This window comes from Pleuronectes platessa, chromosome 4, assembly GCF_947347685.1.
Source record: "Pleuronectes platessa chromosome 4, fPlePla1.1, whole genome shotgun sequence".
NCBI classification, from domain to species: Eukaryota; Metazoa; Chordata; class Actinopteri; order Pleuronectiformes; family Pleuronectidae; genus Pleuronectes; species Pleuronectes platessa.
This window is the reverse complement of record NC_070629.1, coordinates 8,608,134-8,635,435: the sequence shown is the minus strand read 5'-3', so window position 1 is coordinate 8,635,435 and position 27,302 is coordinate 8,608,134. Positions and strand designations below refer to the sequence as shown.

General features: G+C 42.1%; 1 protein-coding gene across 12 annotated transcripts; it reads left to right on the top strand.

The window, feature by feature from the left end:
• The first annotated feature begins 1,430 nt into the window (after positions 1-1,430).
• Positions 1,431-27,302, top strand: gnb1l (guanine nucleotide binding protein (G protein), beta polypeptide 1-like). 12 transcript variants are annotated; one of them, XM_053421358.1, is made up of 8 exons: positions 1,432-1,528; positions 4,780-4,842; positions 7,888-8,048; positions 9,070-9,195; positions 9,317-9,479; positions 11,932-12,024; positions 18,487-18,702; positions 24,774-27,302. In XM_053421358.1, the coding sequence occupies exons 3-8, from the start codon at positions 7,939-7,941 to the stop codon at positions 25,050-25,052; spliced, it is 987 nt and encodes a 328-aa protein (XP_053277333.1). In that variant the 5' UTR covers positions 1,432-1,528; positions 4,780-4,842; positions 7,888-7,938; the 3' UTR covers positions 25,053-27,302. The 12 variants fall into 12 exon arrangements, with proteins under 12 accessions (XP_053277327.1, XP_053277333.1, XP_053277328.1 ...); XM_053421353.1 differs by having other exon boundaries at positions 7,885-8,048; XM_053421356.1 differs by having other exon boundaries at positions 1,446-1,639.

Here is a 27,302-nt window from a genome sequence, read left to right as displayed (position 1 = left end):
CGCAAAAAAGAAAAGTGATGCATGGATATGTTTTCCCTCTTGATTTTTTAAGTTATGTGAATGTTGTTTTCCAAATTTGGGGCTTTCTTGGTTGGACAAATCCATAATTTAGGTTTCAAACCGACTGTGCTCTACATGCTCTGCACCCCTCTCCCGTTGATCCACCTGTATGCCATATTGTTTCATTTCACAGGGCAGGGGGACTGTCTGAATCTAATCCACGGTCACAGAAGAGGTTTAAAACACTCTGGTTTCATCTAATCTCTCAGCTCAGACCCAGCCGAGCTTGAAACCCGCTTTCTCCATGATAGGAATGGACAAATAAAGGTTTCTCCCAGCACTGGCATGAAAGGGCTCTGTGTGCTCTGTGGATTAGGACCCAGTGTTTTCTCTGTCTCTTTTTCTCAATTAGACTGAAAAGGCTGAAAAAATAAAGACACTTCTGTTCATGCCTTATCACAAGGCTTTGCCAGTTTTGGACTGATGATATTTTTTAATGAGGTTAGAATGTTTTGTAGCCCGCTATAGACGTATAGGAATTCTCTTCTGTTGTAATAAATAGAAAACAGACATTTTAAGTGAAAATCTACAGTCATCTTAATGATTTTACAATTGTATATCAGAGGGCTGTACAATGCTGTTCAATCCCAACAACACCTAGTCTTTATTTAAATTTCAATATTTTTATTGTTTTTACTTTTTGCAAAGAATCACTATAGAAAAATAATAATAGTGAACACACACATACATACACACAGTCTGATAGTCAACCAAATGGAAAAGGTGAATTAGACCAAAAGCTGAGGAAAGAGGAAACTAAAAAGTCATGGCAGTTGAAGGAAGACCGAACATGTGGTTAGTGTTCGACAGGTGAGGGTGAGACAGAGAAGGCCTTCCTCCTAAATGTACATCACTCAATAAAATAGATAAATAATCCAGTGAAATTCTATTGTTCTGATTTTCAAATACTTGTAGGACAGCGGAAACTGTCAGAATCTTGCTGTCTTACGTGTAGTGACGGGCAATCCTGTCACTCCTCGTCCTTCATGAAGTCTCTCCATTCACCCCTGCTCAGATGCACAAGGATAACATGAGCCTGTGAGATCTCACATCACATCTTATGATAGGTGGACATCCAACACACACAAATATACACACAAATATACACACACACACACACACACACACACACACACACACACACACACACTCAAACACACACACACACAAACACACGTGGTATACTGTATTTATATAATTGATATATTAATCTTTTATTATTTTCTTCATTTTGGAATAATGTATAGTGAGAGAGAGAGAGAGAGAGAGAGAGAGAGAGAGAGAGAGAGAGAGAGAGAGAGAGAGAGAGAGAGAGAGAGAGAGAGAGGGGGGTGTTTCTGTACAGGCACTTTGTCGGGCAGCTCATCAGTAGTAAATAGAGGTCCTTGCAGCCCGGCGCACGCCTCGTCTCCTCGTCTCCTGAGCTGCTTTTCCTGACACTGTCATCACTCCGTGTTTCACTGAACTGGTATTTCGTCAAGTCTTGTTCCAGCCAACGTGTCTGTAGTGACTTTATTTGACTCGGGAACAACCTGACCGTGCTATGATACAGAGGCCGCCCTGTGTGGTTCTATTTTAGGTAGTTGCTAGCAGGTTGCTAACCCTCTCCTTGTTAATGACAGCATTTCTGCCCAACGTTTTAATGAACGCTTTGGTTCCAAAGTGAAACACTATCTGTGCCTGATAACATCCAGTGTCATGGAGGGGCGAGCAAACAAAACTCCATTCAAAGTCAGTGCTATTTAACGTTCTACTGTCCTAGTCCTTCTCAGTCACACTTCTACGATGTACTTTCTGACCCCTTACGTTCCATGTCCAGTTTGTTTATAGAACGGCAGCATCAGTTATCATATCTGACTTACAACCAAAATTAAAAAGTGATGTTACGATAGTTGTATGAATTGTCTTCTCATACTCTTGAAAGTACTATACACGAGAAGGTTCTTCACAAAAGCTTAAAACTTCAAATGGATCAAATGAATGAAGTTTTTTTGTGATTGAGTTTCTCCTGTAAAATAAACTTGTGCTGCAGGTCGTTCCCGGACTTGTATGAACAGTCACACCAAAGTTCATAATACAGTCTGTTGTTTTCTGTACTTTGTAATAGAAGATACAGTACATGATGTACAGCTGTGCACAAAGGTGTGGACATCCTTGTGCAAATATATTGTTGATTTTGGAAGTGCAAAGAAGGAAACAGTACCTGCAGCCAAAAGACATCAAGAAACCTTCAAATGTTAATTCACTGTAACATTTTATTTCATGGATTAATAATATTTTACATAAAACCGCACTTTTGTGGAGGTGCTATAATCAGTATTTAGGCTTCAGTGTTTTTTGGAGCAGTTTATGATGGATATTGACGCCTGCTTCGGATCAGGGTCCTGTGATGAATGCATCCTTTTTGCTTTCTGCTTCAAGGCATTACAGTCAGTCAGGAAACTGCTGTATGTGTAATTTAGATTCATTTTAAGATCCTCAATCTTTATCTTTGATTATCCCATTGTAATACTTTATTTGTGTAGAACATTTCCACAACAAGGCCATTCAAAGTGCTTTACATAGAATACAAAAGTTTACCACAAGTTAAGGGGGCTAAGATAATTTATCATTAACATATGTAAATTCTTAATTCAAGGGAATAAAGCCCAATGAGAGATTGAAGTTCAGAGTGCCTAAATGTTTACAAATAAACGGCACAGTTTTTCAATGAAGTCAGGTGTGACTGTTCAAGGATATGCTCATAAAATGCTGTGTGGAAGAACTGACAGCATATACAAAACAATTTAATTAATTCCTTTACATTAAATGAAGCAGGATTAAGCTTAAACATGTCTTGACTTTCTGCACACACCAAAACTACATTTACTTCCTGTATCCAGCTCACTGTGCCTTTACCAATATTGCACAAATGCACAACTTGGATTTTGGTTTGGTTTTGTTCAGTTTGCATGCCCATAGGAGCATTTTTATATTTGTTAGGAGAGTTGACATTTTCTGGAAGCTGTTCACCATGTAGAAATAGTTATCTTTTGTACTGTTTATTGATCAGTATTTGTGCTGTCACTCATCACACCCCTGCAAAGGCTGAAAGCTTTAACACGGGGGCCTGTGTTGTTTTGACAAAGTGTAACCTCTTATTGTTTTCCTTGTTCTATATCCCCTGTTGCACGATGTGCTTTTAGGATCACAGCAACTTGTTGTCATGTCTTTGCTGTATGGACAGTTCCAAAAACCCATCACAGCCAAAATGTGTGGAGATGCCTGATGACAGTCGAGCTGTCGACCCTCTTGTGTTCCTTTATCCCCTAGTGTCCAGGCAAATGACCTCACAGAGGAAATGGCTGATAATGCAAACAGATAAGGCTCCTAGTACCTGTTGACCACAGTCAGGACCTCCTAAATCAGGACCCTCTGACACAGTGCTCCATCAGTGCCTGCCTCAATGACAGCCACAAGGCATTGAGCTCTTATCTGCAGTGGCCCCTGCTTAGCATTCACGCCATTCACACGAACAATGCCACCTCTTCCCGCTCACTGGCTCTGTGACTGACAGTGGGTGTTGGTGCACTTGTGTCTGACTTCAGCCTCTATCTGACACTGAACTGTTTATGCAGTCCAGATACCCCCTTCCAAGACACAATAAAGGGTGTGTGTCTTCCTAGCCACTTCCTATGTTGTTTGTCTAACTGGACTTTAATAATGGACCTCGCTCTCTATTTGGCACGTTGGCTTCCTCCTCAGGAGGGATCGGAGGTTTGGGCAGAAGGGCTGACTAATGGTTGCAGCCCGTTGGAGGTTGCCTCCTTGGCGAGACTGTGAAAAGCAGGGAAACAGCAGATAAGACCACAGCATGTGATAAACAGCAGAATGACTAATAGCTGAAGTATTATGTATGGACGGAGAGGAAATGGACGGATTTAGCATTTTTCTCTTAAGCACTCGTAGTTAAAGTCTGCTGTAAAAGATATTCGAGAAAAGAACTTCTATTGGCCCAATAGGTAATAAAGTTGGCTTTTCAGTTTGGGAGCTATCTAGAATGCAGCTTTTGAGCTATGTTTAATCTACTTTCAGTTTTCATCATGCAGCTCAGATCTCATATTTGACGAGGCTGGTATCAGCAGGGGATCTTGGGATCCCATGCCTCCATAATGGCTCCTGTGAAGCTGGGGCTTTATAAAGCTTCTATAATAAACCCCTGTGATCTGTATATCCCTCCCTCCCTGCTCTTATTTATGAATGGCAGAATTTGACAAGGGGACAGCTCAGGTGGGTAGCTGCCGATCACATGATACCAAAGAGCTAAGAGAGGAATGTGGGCAGGACTCCCTCTCACTCACTCACAACTCGGAAAAAAAAAACTTTGATGCCCCATATCATAACGAATACCCTTCTGCCCCCTCCCTCCTCAAGCCCTCATATGTGCAGCGATGCCGAGGCGGGGAACGGGTGCTGCAGTGGACAAGGCTGGGGGGGGGGGGGGGGGGGCACAGATAGTGGCTGCGTTTGATCTGAAGGTCGCCAGCCCCTTGCTGGTGTTGAGAGATCCTTGGCCGACGAGGCTGGCTCTTATTTAATAACATGAAGGGGAAGCGGACCTTTCTCTCATAATTAGGCCTAATTACCCAGTAGGTGTGGACAGACGTCCCAAGAAGAGACAAACTGCCTTTATCCACGGACTTAGAGTCAGATTACCCAGAGCTGTCTTATCTGTTGCAGGGCCAGCAGGAGCCTCCATCCTCCTCTCCTGCCTCTTCCCACTGGCTCCCATGTCCAGCTCAGGTATATTAATCAGTCAGAGTGATTTATTATACCCCGACCGCGACTTGCAGGTTTAATTAGGCCTAGCTTGTTACCATCATGGTGTCATATCTGAGATTGTTCCTGTGAATGTGATTAATGAGAAAGTGTGCTGACCTATAGGGTATTGACTATCTATTGCTCTGTCACGTGCTAGATACACAGTGAGGGAGTGGGTGTGTTGATGACGTTTGTAGGACACACAGATTCTGGGTTGTTGTGAACACGTCTGAGCAGATCGTGCTCAATCTCCTGCTGCGTTGTTCATGTGTGGAAGGCAAACTCCGGAGAAAGTCCATCCAGACCCAATTGTGCGGACATTCTCAAGAGTTCATGTTTGAAAATGCTTATGAATACTCAATAAAGGGGGATGTTTAACCTGAGGATCACCAGCTTCGATCTATCCAGCTTCCTGCTCTTGCTTCTCCATCTGGCTAGAGATGTGTTATTATGTCAAACATACAAGCTTGACATGTGACAGGCTTGATTGTTTGTTCGGCCGCCTCTCTGTTAGCAGGGAACAATTTGAGGGCCCTTGCAAACTGGTTTGAGTGACATCCTGCCACCGTGTTGTTTGTTTACAGTATCTGTCTCTCCCTTCCTGAGCTGCCTGCATGTTTGTATTTTGGTTTGTGGGTGACTCACTTGTAGCCACCACAACAGAGCCATTGTCGGGGGCAGTTCAGCGCCTGGAAATTCTGACGCAGAGAAAACAGAAGGAACGGTTTGCTGAGAAAGCGATAGCCGAGGGAGAGTGGCCCTTATTCTCATCTTTCAGATGCAGCTTTGGTTTGGAAGTCCCCGAGTCCTGTGAAGAGACATCTCCGTCACTGATCCCGAGAATTGTCTTTGATTGACAGCGAGCTGTGATTAGCAGTGGAAAGTTTCACTGCCCCTGCTCTTGAGGCAGTGAAAGCAGCCAGTCTCAGGCTGCTGTGTCCGTGACTCACAGCGTCATGCAGGGCCTGCTGCTCGAGGACAATAAGGAACGCTTAATCCACCTGTTATCAGGGTGAGCTTCCTCCTGTCACACACTCACACAGGCGCAGGACTGTGGCTCAGGAATGCAGCATACCCTCCCAGTCACAGAAGGACAAGCTTAACTGATGGACCCTCACAAAAACTCTGTTGATGGTTTGTTCTCATTTTCTTCATACCACAGATAAACAAGTTTGCTCAGTTGTATGCCGAAGGGCTTCCTGTTGGTTTGGTTGAGAGATCTGTGTGATGTGAGTTGGTCAACTTCCTATGCAAAGAACCGTATGCCTTTTTTGTCATTTTATGTATTATGTCAATTATTAGTACAATATTTCTATGGTGAGCATGAAAAAGCTTAATTTGTCTCCTGCATACACATAATGTGTCTCCCCATAGTGAAGCTGATTGGTTAGCTGAGTCCCATAGACTCTGATGAGGTGTCCTTAATTAGGCAGGCTGGTCAGAGGTCCATCTCTCCGCTTCGAAGGTTCACATGGACAATTTAACCACTAACCTCCTGAAATGCCCCTGAATGCCTCAGGCTCCAGTTTCAGTTTCTGCTGATTGCAGGGAGCAGAGGTTATAATAAGTAAAAGTAGAGTGGGATGGGTGGGGTGGGGGGGTCAGGGGTGAAGACGTGCTTAGTATCTGCTGCAAATAGATCGATTCCATGATAGTTTTTATGATTGCATTTTCCTGTTTAAAGTCAGAGTTTCTACCTAGAATTCACTGTTGATCTTGAAGGCCTGAAATCGCATTCACAGCAAAAAACATTTAAAAAGCAGGTTTTTGATAGTTTATATTCTTCTTGCCTCTGCATGCCTCTATGCTCAGGGGATCACTATAGTACAAGATGTAAGATATTTCAGCCGGGACCAATGTGGTGGATCAACAGACATTGACGTCTTTAAATACTTTGCTCCATATGACTACAAATGGTCAGATACATTTAAGGTAAAGCTGGCTTCATAACCTCAGTGTTGTGTATCACTTAAGTTCTTGAGAGTTGTGGCTGGGGTAACGTTCTGTGTAGGATTTGTTTTTGTGTTGGTACGGTGAACATGTCATTGCAGATAACTGGGTAAAGAAATGTTTTCAGTGTGCCAAGAGAGGAGCTTACTCACAAGCCTCAAGGGCGTCAGACAGTCAGTAAAATCCACAAGCGTTTTTATTAGAATATTTATCTTAATTATTCACTTTTGTTTGAATGAGTTATTATTTTCAAAGTATTGATGTTTCTGATAACACTGTTAGTAGGTGGGCTGCGTTACCGGGATTTCTCCTTTCTCGTTTTCCATATTTATATGTTCCAACTTAAACTTAATTAATATTGAGTGCTGTTGAGCAGTATAAGAAGTTTAGAAAGTGGATTAATAGATGGATATTAGTTATCTCGATCCAAACACTTAAATTTAATTAAACTGCAATTTAATGGTGATGTATTATTTCATTGGAACACACCTGCGGTCGGTTGAGTTTCCTCAGCTCCCCGACCTACAAACAACATAAAAGGCCTGAGCTCTAAACTCTGCCTTTGGGACAACGGCTGTTGATAGCAAGAGGAGTGCGAAGTTTGAATCTCCGTCTGTTTACTGTAATTAGGCTGTCAGAGTTTGTGATTTATGACGTATTGAGTAAGAGAGGTGTTATCATGTAGACTGGAAAGAGGAGGACGGAGAGACTGAGAGAGAAAGAGGCAGAGAGCCACAGGGTTTTTAGCTACTAACAATAGAGAAAACAGACAGTGCATTAAACACAACTGTCTGCTGTGTTGAGAAAGGCTTCAAGGCTAAATGAGGCTTCTCTCTGAATGTCCCCAATGTTTGTGCGAAGACAAATCAAGACTTTTTCTGCAGATATTGTCAGATTTATACTTATTCTACTTATACTTTGTTCTATTCTTCTGAAGAAGCCAAATTAACCCAATTGTAATGCAGGCAGGTTTTTGTTGGGATGAGTTTGAGTTGACCTCAATCATTGTTACCTGCATTTCCAACTATTGGAATCCGTCACCAAATTAACTTGAATTTCCTTGTCTGTTTCCAGTAGCTGTAAGGTTGGAGTCTCCTATTATCCGCACATTGATCACATGAACCAGGGATGTCTCGTCCCGCTCCGTCCCCCATCTACACCCTGAGGGGGGCTGGTGGGCCACTCAACACCCTGCACTTTAGCTGCCTTGGAGGGGACACTCCCCTTCTATTTTCTGGGTGAGTCATGTTTCTCAATATCTGATAATTTGACTCTTCATCTTCCTCCATCACTTAAATCCCTCCTCTTTTAAGAAATTTTACTAATTCCGTGCTTCATAAAGTCCATCATAAGAAACATATACACGTCGAGGGGCTTGTTTAATTTTCGAGTGATGAGGAGATGCCAGCCAGCATTCACTTCAGGTGAAAGGTGTGGATGAAGCACAGTGACATGTTTTAAAGATCTGCACATCCAAGGTCTTGATGTTATGGTATTCATTTTGACCATAGACTGTATATAAAGATGAATGACATGTTTCCACCTTCTCCCACTATTCAGAAATGTATCTAAAATATCATGTCTACAAAGGCGGCCATTTAACACAGATGATGTTGTTTGGAGCCAGATTCTGCAAAGTAGTGATCAGGAGATGGAGCCAAGGTCTCAGCTTTCAATAATGATGCTTCGCTCTATTTTTAAAACATCAAAAAACTAATTCAAACCAAACTTTACAGAAAATGAACACTTTGTCACATCAGTGTGAAAAGAAGTACCTGAAATGACAGAAACCATCTTTGAGGAAAACATATTTGATGTGTACTTGGACCTTTAAAATTGTTCAACGTCTGCTCCACTAACACGGAGGAGGCAGGGTTTATGACCTGCAGCTAGCCACCAGGTAGCGGTCAAAAACACTTTTGGCTATACTTTTAGGGAGTTGTCATGTCGTCCATCTTTATTTACAATCTATGGTTTGGACAAGACGGAATCTGACCTCTCTGGTATTGTCTTTATATGTGTGAGATCAGATACGTTGTACTGTATGAATAATATAATACTATACTGTATATTCCGTGTGAATACACTTTGTGAATAACATATTACTATCTTGCATACACTGTGTGAATAATATAATGTGCTGTATATAGTGTGTGAATGATATGTTGTATAAACTCTGTGAGTAATATAATGACGTGTTGCATATAGTGTGTGAGCGATATAAAGAGTCTACATAAAGCATCCTGTTGGGTTCTGCAGGTCAGGGACTGGTGCCATCCATATCTGGAACCTGAACAACAGGAGGGCTGAGAAGATTGTAGAAGGTCATTCTGGTAGCTCGGTCATTTGGGTGAACTCTCTGCAGTCGAAAGATGCCCTCATCAGGTCAGGATGAACAATTTCTTGGTTGTAGCTTCTGTTAAGGTTCCTAACTTAAAGCAGATTCTCAGCAAGCACATGTACTTATTGCTATATCAAGTTCCTGTTCCTTTGTTTCTGTTGGCAGTCAGGGACGGGACATGCAGGTGTGTTTGTGGGACCTGAGAGAAGGTCGCAGTGAGCTGGTGGACTCGGTGTGGACCGACAGCGTTGGATTCTGTCAGTGCTCCCTCTTGGAGTCGAGCCCTGGAAACTACTTGCTGGCGTTTGCTGGATCACAGACAGAAGAGGTTAGACATAGGGGCACTGAGATCTGTCTATAGAGTATGAATGTGAGTGTGTGTCTGTTGAATGATCAATGCATTCCCTGTGTCTGTCAGTTTGCTTGTTCTTTAGTTTGTTGGTTTATTTGTCAGGAGGATTACACAAAAATTACTGGCAATTTCCACCAAACTCTGTGGAGGGACAATGCCTGGGCTCGAGAAGAACACATTCAATTTTGGTGCGGATGCAAATCAAGGGTCATATCCAGGATCTTTTATATTTCATGTTCAGGATTGTTCATCCTTGGTGGAGGTACATGCTCTGAGTACCATTTTAGTTTATTTGATTAGTTAGTCCCACAGAAAGAGTTGTTATTTAAGCCATGTCATCTTTTCCCATTGATCCATAAATGTGATATAGTTTGAAAGAGTTAAAGATGATATCTTTAGCCAATCATCATAAGTCAATGTGACATGTGAGTATTCAGCTTGCAGCCAGAAGCTGTCAAACAGCAATCTAAGCAGCATCATTAACAGACTAGCATGCTCATTGCAAGGATCGGATTCTAATACCAGCTAAGTGTTGCTTTATTTTGACTGTGGCTAGTAAAATACCATTCACTGAATGCTTTTGTCTAAATCAGTGCTGTGACGGCTTGAGAGAGCAAGTGGAGTAGTGCATTTTAGAGAGTCATTGACAAGGATCTTCCTGCTTTGAAATCTCTTCACTAATAAAATACTTTGAGTGACTTGTTACTACTTTAACTGTAGATTTAGAGAGAGAATTCCCAGGCTTGATCAGATTATGCACTGGAATGACATCACGTTCGGTCCGTCTCGTAGTTAATGTTCAACACCCACAAAGTCTATATAGCTTTGTGTGGAGCCAGTGTGTGAACGGTGCAGCAGGATGGGGAGAGGCCAGCGATTCAGCCATCTTTTATTGCCTCCAGATTCATGTTACTTGTTCCACAGCGGAGGAGCCACACTTGAAAGGGACAGAGCTGTCACCTGATCCAGCCAAACGTGCCTTTGCTAACCCCAGACCAGCAAGCCAGGCATCAGGGCGCCTGTGACTCCCAGCACCTCAATAATACCATTGTCCCAACAGACACAGGCAGACAGAAACACACACACACACACACACACACACACACACACATAAAAGGTAGACCAAAACAGGCCACAGCCGATTTTGTCATTTTGTCTCCCCACCCCATTCCACAGGAATAACTGGCCAAGACTGATGCTTATCATGTGTCTGCAAATCAAACGCCCACATAATTGAATTCCCCCAAGAGACAATACATAGGCACTTGCCACAAATCCCCCACAATGGTACAAGCAGTGAGCAGGTAGGTCAATATTTAGACATGTAATGAAGAAAACAGACAACTGTTTTTTCCTGAGCTGTTTCACGTGGTTTTGCTGTTTACTGCTCATAGTCAGATTCCTGCCAGCAGACTGCTGGCATGGCTGGAACATTAATTATAAGTGTGGGTGTTTTATTTATGGGCAGTGTGATGCCACACAAGAACAGCGAACACCTGAGGCACAGGGAAGTTCTTAAAGGCCCTCTTTGTCAGGCACGCAGAGGTAAACATGCAGGACAGATGTGGCCTCGTGCTAAAATACAGATCACTCCCTTAAAGGGCTGTTTAATCTGAAGTCTAATGAGGATGAATATGTGGATCATCAGCGCAGAGGAAGTCAAAGGAATGAGTCTTGGTAGTGATGTGGGTACACACAGACATACATACACACACTCTTCCCTGGCTTCATTAGGCTGTGTATTTTATCAGAATCAGTGCCAGTGTGTACAGGAAAACACCATTCATGTCGCTGGGTCAGACTTTAGCAGGAGTTATTATAGACTGTGGGGCGGCTGCACGGCACTAATGGATTGTTCTGTACTGTGGGTTGGAGGCGCTGCAATCTGCAGAGGTCCTGAAAATTCAGACGACTAGCGAATGATAAGTTTGAAGACAGACTGTTTATACGGACAACTGCAATATGTGTGTGGTTGTAACTGGGTCTCAGTAATGAAAACATACATTGGAACAGAAATACTCTGATATATAACGGGTTAAAGTGGAAAAAATGTCTTAATAACAGCGTGCCAGTTTATGTCTAGGTAGATCACTCAAGGTGAGAGAGCTTGGGGGGCATAGGATCAATCAAACACGTCTTAAACACGGAACCATGATAAGTTACACAAACTCAACGACCTAGATAGACTGCCATGCAATTGAATACAGAAATCTGTGGTTTGGGAAGCCATTGTACATTTTGTGAAATAAAAAAGAAGAAGAAATAAAAACTGCTCGGGTGAGAATGACTCTCAGGAGAGCACATACATTTGCCTTGACCCATCATTAAGATCTGTATGTTCTTTCCTGCAATATCAGTAATCAGAAAGAACAGGTTCTGTTGTCTCTAGTGAGTTTTCAGAGTTTGAATTGTCATGTGTTCTCTGCAGATAAAGATTATTGAGCTGCCCAGTAAGACTCCAGTCTGCACCCTGGTCCCAGACGCTAAGCTGGGGATGGTCATGTGTATCAAACTGTGGCAGGTAAGCACCAGACACCCTCACCTGTCATTTTAAAAGACACTGTTGCACTGTTATTTTTAACCCTGAACAGCAGCCTTGCATCTGTCTGTAACGAAATGTCAAATTCAATGATTTTACTCTGGCAGTCATTGTCAAAAGCAGTAGCTTCTCTTTCTTTTCTTGACTGTTTGATTTATTGTACTTTTTATAAACCTACCTGCCTTATTCTGATTGACCGGCAGCCCATAACAAGGCGTAATAATGGATAAGTCCACAACAATGCACATTTGAGATGTGGCACATGATTTACAGCCCAAAACTTGTCCAGATCCATCTTTCCAAACGTTTCTTCTTAGCTGGCAGCAAGTCCCAACACTGTAATTAGAGCATTTGGAAGGGCCGGGGGTTCACAGCCATATATCAGCCTGCAGCTGTACATCCAATCTGATCCCAGTAAAAAAAGTTTGCGTTCTGTTTGTAAACGCTGTCGAAAGTTTTATTTTCCAGACATTAACGAGAGCCTGTAATTATTTTCCTGGCTAATTATTAACTCTTTGGGTTTAGGGTTTTGGAGGGGAGAGGCAGAGGAGGGTTTTTAGACTTATGCAAGACTGGATGGTTCAGCCAAATTTTATGGCCTGTGCAGTTTACAGGCAACGGAAATCAAAACACAACTTATCATTTGAAAACCAGAGTGAGGCAAGTTACTGGCCTGGGCACATTCAGTCCTGTATCCCTGTTCTACCAATTAGAGTTACTTTAATAAGTCAAATTTAAGGGCCATAAAGATGACATAGTATTTGTGATATTATTATAGAGACATGTAGACAAGCTCGAGAGTCTCCTTGGGTTGCTGACACGCTGTTTGTGTTTTTCTTCCTTTCCCTTTGATTTCACTGTTACAACCACCTTTCATCATCTGATTTATGAACCAATGCTGCTTCAGTGTTGAGTGCCAGGAAACATAATGATCAATTATATCATTATGAATTATATCATATCAATGTAATACAGCACAGGCATCTGTCTGACTTCAAAGCCGAAGGGCCCAGGTGATTCTAAATCATTTCAGGCTGATTCCTTTCAAGGCTGAGGCTTGTTCATCTGTTACACTCACTGAGCTGCTTGAGAGACAACCAAGCAGGGGTTAGACTGAAACCCCCCTACATGTACATATACACCTACACATACACATGCACACAAACGTAAATACACAAAAGCTTGTCTTACTCTAGAGGTTGCCTTTCACGTATGAAGAACACAGCAGGAGAGTTTTCTTGGTCAGACGCTTTCTCAACAATGCAGAAAATCTCCGGAGCGTTCATGCTGAGGATGGTGCACGAGGGGACGCAACAAATTTATTCTGCTGGGGAGCTCAAGTCTTTTGTTTACAGCACATCCACACTGACCGTCATCAACAAAAACTGTTGATGAGGGTCGCGTTGTCTTTCCAAGTTGACGTCTGCGTCTTCTTTTTCATACTAAGATATTTGTATTGTTTTTGTATTTTTACGTTTTGCCTCTGTCATGTGTGAGAAACATCATCCAAACACCCACTCACTGAGGTGAATCCTCCAGGCATTACGCTGCTCTACCCTCACATGGGCTCATTTGGACAATATGTAGATGTTTTTTCCTGCAGAAAAAAACTATAGAGCCTCTGACTCTATGTTTTGTTCTTATACACAGCCCCTTCGGATAATTACAGAGCTGTAACCAGAGTTCAGTGCATGTCTGAAAGTAGCTTTATATACTGTTAGTGCAGTTCGGGAACACTTCATGTCAGTCAGATGTATAAAAATAAATAATAAAAGACGCATCTTTCATGAAATGCACACATGCTACCTACTGTTTCCCTCACCAAGCACAGCAGGAGGCAACAGCCGACACAGTCATCCCCTCTCTCCAGCCAGTCTGACTCTCTGTCACACACACTCCAGGAAGAAGCTTCTGACAGTTAACTCCTCTCGCTGTCTTTCTTCTCACCATCCCTCCCTCTTTTCTTAACACCTTTGAGACGAGAGGAGGTAATTTTCCAAGACGGACTCCCCAACAGATTTATTGTCGGCCTGTAAGCCCTCTCTGATGGATTTTATGGAGAGGATTAAATGCAGTGTTTAACTTCACTTTCTTCTCAATGCCACTTCCCTTCAGGAAAATCCCTCACAGCCTTTAGTTCTAATGCTGAGCTCTTGCTCTGTCTAAAAGGTGACTGTCTGATTTCTCTGGATGGAAGCAGGGTACAACACAGCAGAAAGTAGCTCCACATGTGGGTTTGACTCGTGTATGGATGGAGAGGGACAGTAGTGATGTATGATGTGCAAGGCTTTTAATGTGAACAGAGGCTGGCGGGGAAAAGGAAATGTTCCTATACAGATATCCATCACTCTCAGCTCATCACCTTGCTGCCTCATGGCCATGACATCATGGCGGCCCGGGACAAAAAACGAAAGGAACGATTGGTTCCTTATGTTGAGGCAGTGCTGGCCTGGGGCCTTTGGCGGCCACATCGGCAGAGGAATTTTTGAGGAAGGATCTCACAAACATATTTCTCTGTAATTATCTTTCGATTCTATGTATTTATGTATTTACTCTTCTTTGTGATAGTTTATTTGACCTGCACAGTGCTTATCGATCAAATGGTGAAAAAAAAACTAAGTCAGTCAGAATCGCACTAAAGCCAAGTATTCAGCTGCTGTTCTTAGGCAGATCTTAAAATGCATCCTAGAAATAGAATAAATTAGATATTTTAGATTAACATCTTAAATATAATAGCACAACACACCTATATATAATCTCACAGCAGTCAGTTGTGATGCCTGGTACTTGACTTTACTTTGTCTAGTTTTGTAGCATTTTTTAGCATTTTATTAATTAATTTAACTGCTCTAAATAAATACAGGGCCGCTATAACCAAAATGGAGCTCTTTATAATAATAAAAGGATTTGAGCCATAGAAAAAAATCTTTGTCATACAGAACAGTACAAATAACTTTTACCGGACTTCACTTTTAGTTGCTTCCCTCAACTTGTTTAGAGGTTGCTCATGATAAAATCATAGTTACACAATTTTTTCATAATAACCCCCTAACCCAGAGTCAAGGTGCATATCATCAGAAAGACAGTAATAAGACTGGGGTCAATCAAGTTGGAAAATACCCACTTTATATGTATCAAGTCAGTCTCAAAGTTAAAAAATGATTATACTTCGAGGCTGATCAGTTCATGGGTTTGGAAATAGTAAAGAAACATGGATTAGTTTTAAAGCTAAGGCTGGTAAGTTGTTTCTGAAACATCTTATTTTTTTTATTTTTTTTTTGAACAATGTTTTTTTATTTATTTCCAGTACAAAACACAAAACAATACATAACACATACCACACAAGTTGCACAATGAAATGCAGGTGAACTTCACTGCATACACACAAAAAATAAATAAAGAAAGAAACACGCACACAAACTTACATACTGAAACATCTTATTTATTGAAATCCTCTTCACGTCCTGATATCCATCAAAGAATTAAGTTTTCTAGGATACATCAGTTGCATTTTTTTTCAAATTGTAGCCTGCTTCTGCTTGCTTCTCCAGGATAACAACACTAGCTTCGATCTACAAATGTTAGTAAAATATTATTAATTTTTAATAATATGATTTATTAAGTAAAGGAAACTTGCTTTAAAAAATGTTAGTTCTATCTACTGAATGTTCTTTGTCTTGCATGATACTGAACATCTTAAGGATTTCAACTATTGTACAGACAGACAAGCAATTTGAAGAAAACATTGATCTGACATTTTAAAGACCAAACATTAATAAAATCATTGACAATAGTTGTTAGTAACAATTATAGTGACAGTGGCTGTGCTCTTGATATGTAGTTTATAAGTTGGATCACAATTTGGTTCTAATGTTTCAGCACCTGTTATTATGCTGTGTCTATTTGTGAGGTAGGCTATCTCTTTGCATTTTTCTTACAACAGCAAAAGCAGGGAGATGCCAAACATCCCAACTCAATGTGGTTGTTGTAGAAGAAAAGGATTTAACAAAAGACAATAGAGACTGTATAGAAGAGTATTGACTCAAAATAAAAAAGAAACCGCTTGAAAGGATAGAATTATTACCTCTGCCAAACAGGTTACACTTTCATGTGTGTTTGTTTGTTAGTTAGCATGATTACTGGATGGATTATCATCTAAATTGGAGTAAGGATTAGGTATGGATAAGGAAAGAACCCAATAAATTTGGTCTGGATCAGGGTATTTTTTTCAATTTCTTTAACATTGTAAAAATTGCCAATTTCAATGATTTCTCAGAGAAGAATCCATGGTTCTTGAATTTAGGGGGACTGTTGGGCCTTGGCCTGTATGTGCTCTACTGAGTGTCATTCCAGTTAATGATACAGATGTTTAGAGGATAAGACATTTGAACAAACATTATTTGGACATTGTTCTTGTTGCACTTCAGTGTGTTCCATCAATACAATTGTGAAAAAATGGCAGCGGTCACATGACTGCTAACAGCCATGCTGGAGAAGACCTAGCTTCACTGCTCTCTCAGCTGCTCCTGCCTCGACAACCAGCTCCATCTGTCTTTCCAGCTGTTGTGTGGTGATGAATCTCCTCCCAGGGCCCCGGCCCCACTCCAGCAGAGAGCCCTCTTGTAGAAAGGCCGATGGAGGATATAATGAATTAGGTGTCTACCCAGGGTTCCCTGACCTCCGACCCATGACATCATCAATCAAGGAGGTCCTTCACTTAAGTGAAACGGTGGGCCCCAAGCCTGGAACGCTTTGCTCGGGCCCTGCCGGCAAGCAGGGGCCACTGATTTTCAGTTGTTTTTATTTGTTTTCATAATCCCTTAGTGTTCGTCCTCACTGATGTGTTTGGAAGGAATACACAACTCTGTCTATAATTTATTTAAAGCGGAGAGAAGAGAAGTCTGGAGTGTTAAGTGAGAAGAGGACTTAAAGATCGATGAAAATCTGGCAGAAGTGGCCCCCGCGCACATATGGAAAACATTTCTCTGACTTCTTGCGTCTGCATGGCACCGTGCTTTAAAGCAAAAGCACGAATCGGTACAGAGTGCACCGTGTTGCTTTGCTCTGAATTCATAGGTCCTTCAAAGCAAAAGGCAGGTACGCAGAGGAATGGATGAATTGTACATCAACGAGTTGTCCTTCTCTCCCTCTTCCTTACCTCCTTCACTCATTCCTTTTTTCCCTCCAGCTGTGTAAAGATATATGAAGCCTCCAGTTTTTATCACTTCACTAACTTATGTTCTTGTTCGCTGAAAAGATCTCCACACGATCTGATTGTACACACTCGTCTAGAGGAAGCTGACAGGCACAGAGAGGTTATATTTGAACAGTGAGGTGCGGCTTGTTCATTTTCTATATTCATATATCTACATCTACATAGCGTTATACCCTTTTTTTGTAAAGGTAACAGAGTAAAAATGGTTTAGATTTTGTGTCTGATGCCCTACTGTGCACCTGCTTTAATTTCTGGTTATTTACTCGAGTGTACTCACCTATAATAAACATTTGACCTTCAGTGTTCCTGGGTTAAGTGTAGATGAATCAAGTCTGTTTTTGTATGTTAGTTTGTGTGAGTGAGCATGTATAAAGTGTGTAGAGCTGAAACAATTGGTTTATTTATCAATTGTTTCAATTGTGCTTCAAGCCTTCTACATTGTGAAGATCTTCTGCTTTACTTTGTTTTATATGATTGTCAATCAATTGTTCTCAATTTATATTATTTCTTATTATTACAAGAGTATTCAATTCTTAATAGTCATAATAGTGTCCATAATTGAATACTCTTATGTAATAATAAGAAATAATATAAATACAAAATAATTGATGAAGATAAACTTGTTATGTTGCTGTAGCCCTCATAATGTCAGTGAATGTGAGATGATATATTTCAAAACATTCTTGTTGTGTGTTTTTATTTTGTTTTGGTCAAATTTGCATTAAGATAAAATCAAAAGATAATTTGCCTTTTCAGAAATTAAGAAATTAAACGGGTCTGTAAAATAATAGAAGTAGAATATTGAGAAGTTGAAGAAGAATGGGTTAAAAATATTAATATAAAGCATGGGAAAAAATCTGAATCAAAACTCCATTTGAGTTAAAACAGCGTTTTGCAGTATTTCAATTCACTATATTTATCGTTGCCGGCAGCGATCTCTGTGGCTCAGTAATACAGATGAGGAGCAAAGTGAGGAGTGGTGTAATGGAGTGCTGGAAAGACAGAGCAGCAGGCTGACGAATGGAGCCCACAGAGTCTCTCCGAGTGTCAGCGGGAGCTTCCAGGAAGATAACCTCTGCTCTGCTCAGCTTCCAGCATCACACAGCGGTTTCTGTGGTTTTGACTACACAGATCTCATCTCACGTCTTAACTCACTCTGCTCTTTGTGCCCTTGCTTCCCATTTTGCGGTCCCTCCTCCTCTCCCTTATCATTCTTCTTTTTCCTGCAGCCAGACTCGGGTCCCGGACCTCTCCTGTTGGCTGGATACGAGGACGGCTCCTTATTGCTGTGGGACGTAACCCAGAGGTCTAAGCTGAGCCAAGTCAAAGCCCACCCTGAACCCGTCATGTGCCTGACCTTTGACACCAAGCGTCTGAGAGGCATATCAGGCTCCTCTGAGAAGAAGCTCACTTCCTGGATGCTGGACACACAGACCAACCTGCAGGTCAGAGGACGAGCTTATAGAGGGACGTAGTGTGTAGTGGTCCCCTAGCTTTTGGTCTGTTGAACCCCTACACCAGAAAAACTGAAGTACCTCTTTATCTGCACCACCCATCACCTTCCAAACACCTTTATTTGAATTCACATTGAATTGGGTGTTGCTTAACTAAAAAAAAACTTAGAGTGAAAATTTAGATGGATGCACAATAATAGTAGATAGTGTTACAATAATCATTTTAAATAATAGAAATGTTAGTGTGTAGGTTGTTTGAAGTGACTGAGTTGGAAATTGTGACCATTTATAAATTACTTTGAGTTTCTTTTTCCACCATTTGTCCATTATTATAATTTAGTATTACTCAAGTTTTGAACAGTTTTATCTGCATTTCAATAGTTATATCTAAAGATGTTCCGATGGAAGTGATGATTGCTCACAGTTGTATAGCCCTGACTCAGGTTAAACCATTTGAAAAAAAACAATGCAAACAGATAAAGAAAATAATAGAACTTCTTTTAATATCTAGTTTCACAATCCTTACTGAAAAAGAAAACAAATAATTAAATAAATCCAGGATGACACAAAAATGAACTCAACAAGTTTGTCAGTTATCCTTCTTGCTGTAGGGCTGCCTTTGGCAAACGTATTGTTACATTTTTTTATGCAGTTTTCAAAGTTTGCTGCTGCAGTTCCTCCTTTTTTCCGCTTAACCTCCAAGAACTCCATGTGCTCTTTCCTATGATGGTTCTTCAAATGCTTTACGAGACTGCTAGCGTTGTAATTGGTAGCACTAGTGCCACCCCTCTAAACTGAAGTTTACACGTTACCGTTTTTCCTTGTAGGACTTTCCAAAATGAAGTATTAGCAAATCACTGACATTTAATAAATTAATAGCAATGGCAATGGTTGCACTCACTGAGAAAACTTCTCTGACGTTCTTACCATTGTCAGTATGTTACAATATGTTTTATACCTAATCTATCTGTTTAGATTTGTTTGTGATTTGTGTTTTGATCAAATCATAATAGCTATGATGACTAATTGCTTTATATTTGTACAGCTGGATGGTTGCAAAAGTACCCTGGGGGAGGGGTAACAAGTGCTCTTGTTGGGCTACTGGCTAAGTCGATGTTAATATGACCGACGGAAGTGTCTCAGGTTAAAGGCCTAAACCCCAAATTCGGCGAAATTCCATACAATTTTACTTTTAAAAAAGGTAATGGAGGAGATGGAGAGAGAGGAGTGTTGCCTTTCTCTGGGCTCTTCTGGAAAACATCAGGGGCCAAAGAGGAAGAGGCTCAGCGGGGCTCCAGGGGCCATAAATCAGCTGCTGGTTACACAGTGTTGGCAGGGCCAGGGGCCAAGGGCTGGGCAGGGCCTGTCACTCCAGAGTCTCGCCACCCATGTTCAAATAGACACATAGTCACACATTAGGTCAGGGTGATATCTGTAGCTCTGGATTAAAAACATTTTACTTATTATTGCATGGTAATAAATAGGATTGGTATCTGTGTACACTGTTTATCTTATTCAACTAACTAATAAGTTAACTTTCCTCTTGACACTGATGAAATGCACAACATGTTTTCTCACACACAAAAGTTCTCCGAAGTGGTCTAAACAGTCTTCTATCAGCTTTGAACCATAATTCATTTGACATAACAGCCAATGCATCAGAGACTCAACGCCTCATTTCAGCCTATATTTTCTCTTGATTTCATGAGCAAAAGGGAATGCTCCTATTTTTCAGCCAACCCTCATGAATCAGAGCCGAGGGGAACCTTAAGCTGATATAGGACAAACCTGTATTATTCTTTCCAGGGCTTTTTACAAATGAATGCTTGAATTAGAAATATTTGCAAAGCCATTTTTTCCACCCTGAAAACGCGTCTAGAAAAACACGGAGAAGGATTTGATTCAAAATACCAAAAGCAGAAGGAAGGTGGTTATTTGGTTTATTTTGCTCGAGCAACAAAATATTGATTCAGCATGTAATCCAGGATGAGGACGACAGGAAAAAAGCACAAGGAGAGGGAAAGGATCCAACAGGGGCTTTTAAATTATCCTGAAGTGCAGCTCAGTGTGACGTCCAGACAGCTATCCTCAGTTCTTCCCACAAAAGTATTTTTGTGTGGCAGCAGTAAGGGGGGGGGGGGGGCGGGGGAGAGAGCCGGGTGGCAGACCCAGGCCCTGGGTCCTGACGGATGACCCGTGAGAGGTAATAAAAATATCAAAACCTCGGAGGCCCCTTAACCAAACAAAAAACACATCTGCAGTAAAGGGAACAGTAGTTCACAGTGGGAGGCTGCAATAAAGGCTGAGGAGGCTATAAGTGCCACAGCATCCCACTTCCCACAAATTACCGCTGCGATACAGTCCAGTGCAGTGGAACTGGCTGGCAAGGCAGATAGATGCTTTTTGAGAAATGGAGGGGAAACTGAATGTGACACAACACAGTGCAGTTATGATTTAGTGAAGCAGAAGGGCTGTGAAGTGAGCTTATCAAGGCCAGATAAAGACAGATAGCCTCAGGAATGGAGGTTAATGTAATACACATGGCTCCCAGAGGCCTTTATCTGCTGTTTGACCCGGCTGGCCTGATATCGTTTCAGAGAAGTGAGGCATCCTCCTCAGCCCTTTCTTCCACTTTCCTTTTAGCGGGCGTCTTTCGAAACGTGCAACTATGAGGGCGCGGGTGTTGGGGCTTACAAGCTGTTAAGCCAGATGGACATGTATTTAGGCGGCCACTCAAATGTATTGACATGTGCAGTGACAGGCTGCTCCAGGAGAAAGAAAAGGACGAGAGGTCATGGGCTGGAAGAAGAGAAAACAAGTAAAGACAGAGGAAGATGAGCCGTGCAAATCAAGCATAGCTGACAGCGAGCTATTTCTGAGACTGATGACAGTTTACTGCAGGTGAAACTCCTGATCTTCATGTTCACTACAATCTGAAAATATCCACACTGTCTCTCTCAGTATCACCTGCATGGCATCTTCTGTCCACCAGATCTGATGTGACCCGACTTATGCGTCAGGCCCGTACTCAGTCCTGCTATTGGACTGATATATGTCCAAGCTGGCTGTCGTAAAAAAAAATGATCCCAAGCCCCTCTCCTCTGAATGGGACAGCTCACCTGTTTGACACGTCCATCTCCTGTCAGCCAGAGCCAGGCTCTGACAGGCAAGGTGACAAAAGGCTGTAATCTCCCTGCTGCCGAGTGTGATTGTGGGACAGGGCGTGTCAGAAATACCTGCGAAAAGCCTCCCAGCTGCTCGGCTCCAGTGAGTGAGCGATGATGGGACGTTTCAGTAGATCAGCGTGAAGGCCGAGATCTTTGCCAAGACTGGCGCGAAAGACGAGGGAGGAAATGTGGAGCGGGGCTTGAGTGAGGTCTGCCAAGTGGGCCGCTCCTTTTGAACGTCTCCTCTGTCGGTGACATGCTACAAAAGAGGATCCTGAAGTGTGAGTTTGTGTTGGAGCCATCACAGACCCACAGCGAGTCTTGTGGACCCAGCTGCTGAGCAGAGCTGGTAGCCTCCTGACAGCTGAGAGAACCAGCATTTAAACAGCGTGAGTTAGTGTGTGTGTGTGTGTGTGTGTGTGTGTGTGTGTGTGTGTGTGTGTGTGTGTGTGCGTGTGCGTGCGCGCGATAACACAGGCCAGAAAGGAGTGTTCGGACAACTAAAACATGAATGATGAAGCCCTGAGAGGGATCCTGTCCGATGAGATAGTAAGGAAGCAATAAGAAGAAATATAGACTCTGTTCAGAACCAGACCTGGTTAATATAAAAAAATCCCCTTTTAAGAAAGATAATTAATATTACACTACAACCAATTTGTATTACCATCCATTAACTTGTGCGTCTTTTCTGAATTACTAGTCAAAAGTTTGAAATAATCAATTTACTATTATAGGACACTTAAAAAAGCAACTATTCCCATTTGGAAACCTGGAACCAACATATTTGTACATGTCTGCTTGTGCTTTGCTCTCTTGACCTTCTCACCCCTCTTTCGTTGGGCTATGATGGATGTCAGCATCAAGACTGGAAAACAGAAAATACCTTTGTCCAAATTGTCCAAAACATTTTTAATCAACTAATTGATTTGTCTGATAATTCCAACTCTGTTATTGCACTATATCCAAAGCTGACCAAAACTTAAAGACTCCTACAGATTTCTGGAACTTTGAGAATAGGATTGAGGCACTCCTGAATCCGCAAGTGTCAAAGATCACCTCTGTATATAATATGAAGATGGGACATACATATATTCAGATTTTGTAATATTTGGCTATATTTAGTAATATTAGTAATATTTTGTTGAGGTTTTCTTCAAGAAATTACAAAAGGCTTCATCGAAAACAATGATTTAATTTCAGAATTTCTAATTAACTATGATCAAGTTATTAAAACAATCAACTTGTTTAAGCACTGTTACTCTGGAGCAACACAGCCTCATTAAATCTCATGTCCACCACTGATCTCTGGCAGCTCAGGATCCAGCGTAGCTTCACCCCGGCATCATTCGTTTTAAATCACAGGACACAACGACCCTTTTTCTCACCACTTTTCCCTTCTGCTTTCTCAGACTGTGGAAAGTAAAAACAATTGTACGGGTCGTCCTGCTGAATGAGCATTACTACATCATTAGCCAGTTACTGCTTACATTTGACCCTTTAATGAAACAAATGCCTTTTCCTGACACAAACTATGGGAAGCAAAACAAACAAAAACAGACACTTAAACCCATCATTATCAGGCCTCTAATGCAAACCAGATGCGGCGAGGTAGGGGCATACCAGATTCTTGAGGTAATAACAAAGCTCCAAACAATCTGTCACCCCCCCCCCCCCCCCCCCCCCCCCCCGGGTTTCTTTGTATCAGTGTATCTGGTTTGTTTGGTATGACCAGTCACTGTTTCATACCAGTGGTTCTGTAGGGATCTTGGTTTAAAAAAAAGAAAGTCAGAAAGAAATCCCATCATTGCTTTTTGTGGACTTTGTTGCTCTGTTTTGATCAATGACATTCCTCCCTCTCTCTCTCTCTCCCACTTGGGCTGCGAGTACCTGGCTTATATTTTCCACATGCAGCCCGTGGATGGTTTCTGCCCGGAACAGGAGCATGCAGATAAATTCCCCTCCGTCTCCTCCCATCCAAGGCCATTCGTCTCTCTAGACACAACTTATGAAGTCAATTTTACGCTGTCCAGTTTGATTTGGGCTCCCATATCCAGATGTTTGTGTCCCATCTAGCCGTCCAGCAGGGATCCCTGCGCTGCGGGAAGAGCACGTTCGCTCCGCAGGAATGCCCACCGCAGCAGGCCCTTTAGATGGTGATCTGAGCCGCCATTCATTATAACATGTCTGAAAGTTGCCCCTTTAGAGAGATTGATACAGTCCTTGGGACACTGTAGATCACGGGGAGAGCAGGCCGTGGCTAATCTTTAGCAGGCAGATGTTACAACAGAGTATTTATCGGGTCTCTTCTCCCGCTGACCGGACCTTTCAATGCCAATGTAATTCATCAGAGGTGCTTAAAGCAACAAGGCCTCTGCAAACAAGTGTTTCAGCGAGATGGTCTATCTCTCTTTTCCCGTAAAAATGTGACAAAGGGAACTCAAAGCCCCGTGGTGCTTCCAGATCAGGCCTCCCTAACTCCAATCCAAATAGAGGGACGCAGAGAGATTTGCTTGTGGCCCTCGTGCCGTAATGTTTTACGGCCGATGATTGAGTCCCACTAGTCCACGGCCAGGTTCAACACACATCCAGCCTCACACTTGGACCTCCGTCATCAGATCAGCTGATAGTCTCCCCCAGTCAGTGTTTTTGTTGGCCTCAGTTTCTTAGGTGGCAGTGATTAATCGACTTACTGACCTATTTAGTATGTCTGATCATTTCTCTTTGCTTTTAAAATTTCTCCAACAATTGCCACTAAGAATCTACTACCCACCATCCTTGGACCTTGCAGAGTAAAAGCTGTGGCAGTGCTTGTAATACCTGCAAAGTACCTCAGATGCATGTTTGATACATGGTTCTAACACCTGCATGTATCTTCTTCTCCATAACCACTTACAGCTCCAGGACTGTGTGACGCTGGTCAACCCTGGGGTTTCCGACCTGTGCATCAGGGACGACGGCAAGCTTCTGGCGTCAGCGGGCTGGGACCACAGAGTGCGGGTCTTTGGCTGGAAGAAGCTGCGGCCGCTGGCAGTCCTTCAATACCACACCGACGTGGTGTTGAGCGTGGCCTTCTCAAACCACCAGGACCCCAGACAGAGACTGCTGGCTGCTGGATCCAAGGACCAGAGGATCAGCCTGTGGTCAATATACAACGAAGGAGCTGACAACAGCTGAACCTCTGACTCCTGGGAGGACACACAGACTTTCTCTCAAACCTTCTTATCTGGCATCTGCCCTGATGCAATGTGATGCAACGGCTGCTCCATATTTCCGTCATTCTTGCAGTCAAAACTCTTTCTGCTTCGTGGTAAAAACCTGTTTCCCAACTTGCACCACAAAGAGGACTTTTCAGTTATTCACCCTCATTGATATAAAAGGAGTGGAGTTCAATGCAACAGCACCAGGTTTCTTCAATACTGCTTTATTAAATTCAATCTGAACATTAAACCCTTCTTGAAGTTAGGATTTAAAGCAGATCTATATTATACTGCGTTCGATTTTTTTCAAGGGCATCTAATCCACTGAGTATTAACCTCTGGGAGCAGCGGACAACATGTTGAGGTCGCCGGTGTAAGGAGAGGATATCCGGTCTGATGAGTCCAAAGGAGTTGAATGTTTCTCCACACCAAACCAGAACAAATAACTTTTTGTAGATGTTTTAAATCCAGAAAACCTTTTGGCAAATCTCAATAAAAACTACCTGCATTCATGAATGCAGATAAATTTAAAAGCTGATGCATTTCAGTCGATGTGCTTTGCCTCTTTTACAACCAAAGCCTGCTCAAATGTAATTGGTCAAACTAGCTGAGAAACCAGAAGGCTTCTGGACCATAAACCACCTACAGTTTGTTCATATAAGCAGAATCTGTTTATAGAGATCATATAAACAGGTAACTGTCTTTGAAAGATAAAGTAAACATGAAGTTGTAAAAAATGAAGACGGCATTCTATATCAAGGCTGTATCGTGTCATAATCCAGTATTTTAAATTTAAATTTAGCCTTTTAGAGCAGCTCATCCATTCTTTTGCTGTTAATCCTGTTGAAACGGCTGCGGTCTTTTCAAATAGTTAATTAGGCTCCCGCAAAGTTGTTCAGCCCACTGTTTTCTCAAGGCTGATGCGATGCCCTGTGCAGCTAAAGTGATTGTGTTGACTTATCTGATGGGAGATATGCTCCAGTGGACCTGGATTCGAGGTGTACAACGCACCTGAGCAGCTATGTAATCCCGTGTTGTTATTCTAGCAGGTCTTAGTTTAACACACAGGCGCTGCAGCCTGACCTGAGCTGTATTTGTTTAACCAGGTTAATCACAGCAGGGGTAGAGAATAGAGGGATGTTGTTTTAGTAAAGGTGCTCATCTGCAGTTGGTGTTATCTGTTTAGGAGCTGATTTGTTTTTTTTATTTACTTTATAAATCTTTTAAAAAAATAGAAGAACAGAGAAGAATGTACTCCTAACTTTACACAAGTAACATGTAGAAGAATCTGTTTTTTAACATTTTATTGTAGACTGGTCAGACTATCAATATGCTGGATAATGATGCATTTAATATACATGTTATGCCAAAAACAGATGTCTTTTTAAGAAACGGACGTTTGTCAAGAAAGAGGCCAGGGGTCCTATTGTGAAAGTCCCAGAGAAATATAGAGGTTATGATTTTCTGTCCACTGTCTCTGACGAGCAACATGGGAGCTCATGTGTTACAACACGGTGCCAGGAGGCCGAGGGGGCCGGGGCTTCAAACGCCCAACGTTCTGCTTCATAAAGGCTTTTTTCTCCTGGGATAACCCCAAAATTGATAAGCTCATCATGCTGTACAGGATAGGCCTGAGAAATCAAAGAGCCGGGCCCGACATAATGGCCACGAATCATTAGCGAACAGAGGAAAGACAAGGTCATCTGCTCGACAAGCCGCCTCGCTGTTTCGCAACTGTCATGGAAAACGGTGTGTAACTGCAGCTCTGGGTTGTCTAGCTTGTGTTCAGTGTAAAGTTCTAAAAAGCATTTATGTTTTGTATTTTGTTGAAAACTTTTTATCATTTAAAAAAATACTTGAACTGAAAACTCTTTTTTTTCCTTAACTGCCTGGTTATAATGACATGTTTTCCTTGTATCCTGGTCTATACCTTTTGTGTCTGACCCCTACGGTGACATCTCGCCTTCATAATAGCTTCCTAACTCTCCTGTTGGCTTTGAACAAACACTAGAGGTGGCGTGTGGGCCAGCTTCCGTCCATTCTCTGATAAATCAAATGCTACGTCCATTGGTGCAGATGTCTGCTGAATGGAGCCGACAGCCACCCACCGGCCTTAGAAGTGGCTGGTGGACGTCGTAAATCACTTCATAATGGATCATTAAGGAAGTCAATAAATGGACAGGGAAGCTGTCAGCACAACGGGCCCTGTGCTTCACTTATCAACAAA